Source organism: Rhincodon typus, chromosome 50, assembly GCF_021869965.1.
Source record: "Rhincodon typus isolate 14 chromosome 50, sRhiTyp1.1, whole genome shotgun sequence".
Taxonomy (NCBI): domain Eukaryota; kingdom Metazoa; phylum Chordata; class Chondrichthyes; order Orectolobiformes; family Rhincodontidae; genus Rhincodon; species Rhincodon typus.
Genome location: NC_063381.1, coordinates 1,056,571 through 1,058,261, shown reverse-complemented (window position 1 = coordinate 1,058,261; position 1,691 = coordinate 1,056,571). Strand labels below are relative to the sequence as shown.

At 52.5% G+C, this 1,691-nt stretch overlaps 1 protein-coding gene across 1 annotated transcript in view; it reads right to left on the bottom strand.

Annotated features, from left to right (window-relative positions):
* Positions 1 to 1,331: 1,331 nt before the first annotated feature.
* LOC125488113 (retinol dehydrogenase 11-like) overlaps positions 1,332 to 1,691 on the bottom strand; it is a 5,220-nt gene continuing 4,860 nt past the window's right edge. Inside the window, exon 4 of the mRNA XM_048620981.1 lies at positions 1,332 to 1,426. Coding sequence (XP_048476938.1) covers positions 1,332 to 1,426 — 95 coding nt within the window. The remainder of the gene's footprint in view (positions 1,427 to 1,691) is intronic.

The window sequence follows — 1,691 nt, the reverse complement described above, 5'->3', positions numbered from 1 at the left end:
TACAGCCCTGTACACCTCATTACACCCCCATAGATCCCATCACAGTCCTGGAGATCCTATTACAGCCTCGTAAGTCCCATTACAGTCCCGTGCCTCCCATTACAGTCTTGTAGACCCCATTACAGCCCTGTGGATCCCATTACAGCCCTGTGGATCCCATTACAGCCCCGTAGACACCATTACAGTCCTGTAGATCCCATTTCAGTCCCGCACTGTCCTGCAGAGCCCATTTCGGCCCAGCAGAGGCCTGCACATCCCGTTACAGTCAAGACACAGCCCAGTACACTCCCATATAGACCAGCACAGTCCAGTAGAGCCAAGCACAGTCCGGTAGATTCCAGTAGTAGGCAGCAGAGTCCAGTTGAGACTCGTCCTGTGCAGCATGTTCTATGTGTGAATGAGTAACTCTCTCTCTCTCTCTCTTTCCCTCCCCTGCTATAGAACAGTCCTGAGGCTTTAGTGAATCATGTTGTTCTGGGCCTGATACAACTCTTGAACGAACACTTGACCTGCACCGCCCGGGGGTCGTCGTGTTAGAGCCTTCAGCGTTCCCCACCCAGTCTACGATGGGAGACCCCTCTTTCTGAAGCTGTAACCCCTCCTTAACCAACCCCCTCCTTGACGTTCAATGGCGTTACCATAACTGAATCCCCCCCAGTAGCAACATCCTGGGGGCTACCGTCTTCCATTTTCTCCTTCACCCTCTCCCCCAACCGTTTATAGAATTATATTTTTATCTCCTAGGATCCCCTACGGGCAAAGGGAATAATTTATCTCATTATTTAAGGCGATATTTATTGTTTAATTTAAGTCTCTCTGCCTCCTCTGTATTTATCGAAATGTCTATTTTCTCAATAAAGAAATTTGGAAAAGCTTCAGATGGTTCCTGGAGGTCTTTTATTTGCGATAGTAAAGTTCCCTCACTGGTCGCCGACCTTGGACCTCTCCCACCTGGAGCCTAGCAGCTCCAACAGAGCCTGGGCCTCAGTTAGCGCTCCGCTGGGCTTCACTGGGGGAGAAGGAGTCAGGGCTCCTCCAACTTCCCGACCGTCTTCCCGATCCCCAATCTTTTGACGGTCAAAGATTTCCACGGAATCTCGCGACCTTTCTTGTCTTCGAGACGCCATTTCTTACTTTCCGGTTGAAAGCCTAAGAGAAGGGGGAAGAAAAAACTGCGGCTCGGTTGAGGCTTTAGAAATTTTAGAGAGTGAGAGAGAGAGAGAGACAACACGTCCCTTTCTGAATGTCTGTGGGCTCCTGGCCATATCGTTTGCGCCCACAAGCTCTTCAGCGACCCGGGAGCCAATCGCATCCTTGTCGGCTGGCAGGAGTCATCGGTCGCCATTCCATGGACCAATCGGATACTTGAGGACGGCTGAATGTCCCTTTGCAACATCACCGCGCCTGTGGCTCGTCTGCAGCGCCCCTAGTGGTTCGCGCAAGCAGCTGTGTAAACTGTGCCAGCAATGAGGGCGTGGGAAATTGCGTTGGAAAAGAGCAAGTGTCGGTTTTCAAAAAAATCCTTTCCCTGTTCCCATCCCCTCTCCAAAAAAACGTGCAAAAATTATACAAGAGCCACACAGTCGGCGGGACGGCGCTGAGGGAGCGGGGCGCTGTCGGAGGGTCAGCGCTGAGGGAGCAGGGCGCTGTCGGAGGGTCAGCGCCGAGGGAGCGGGCGCTGTCGGAGGGTC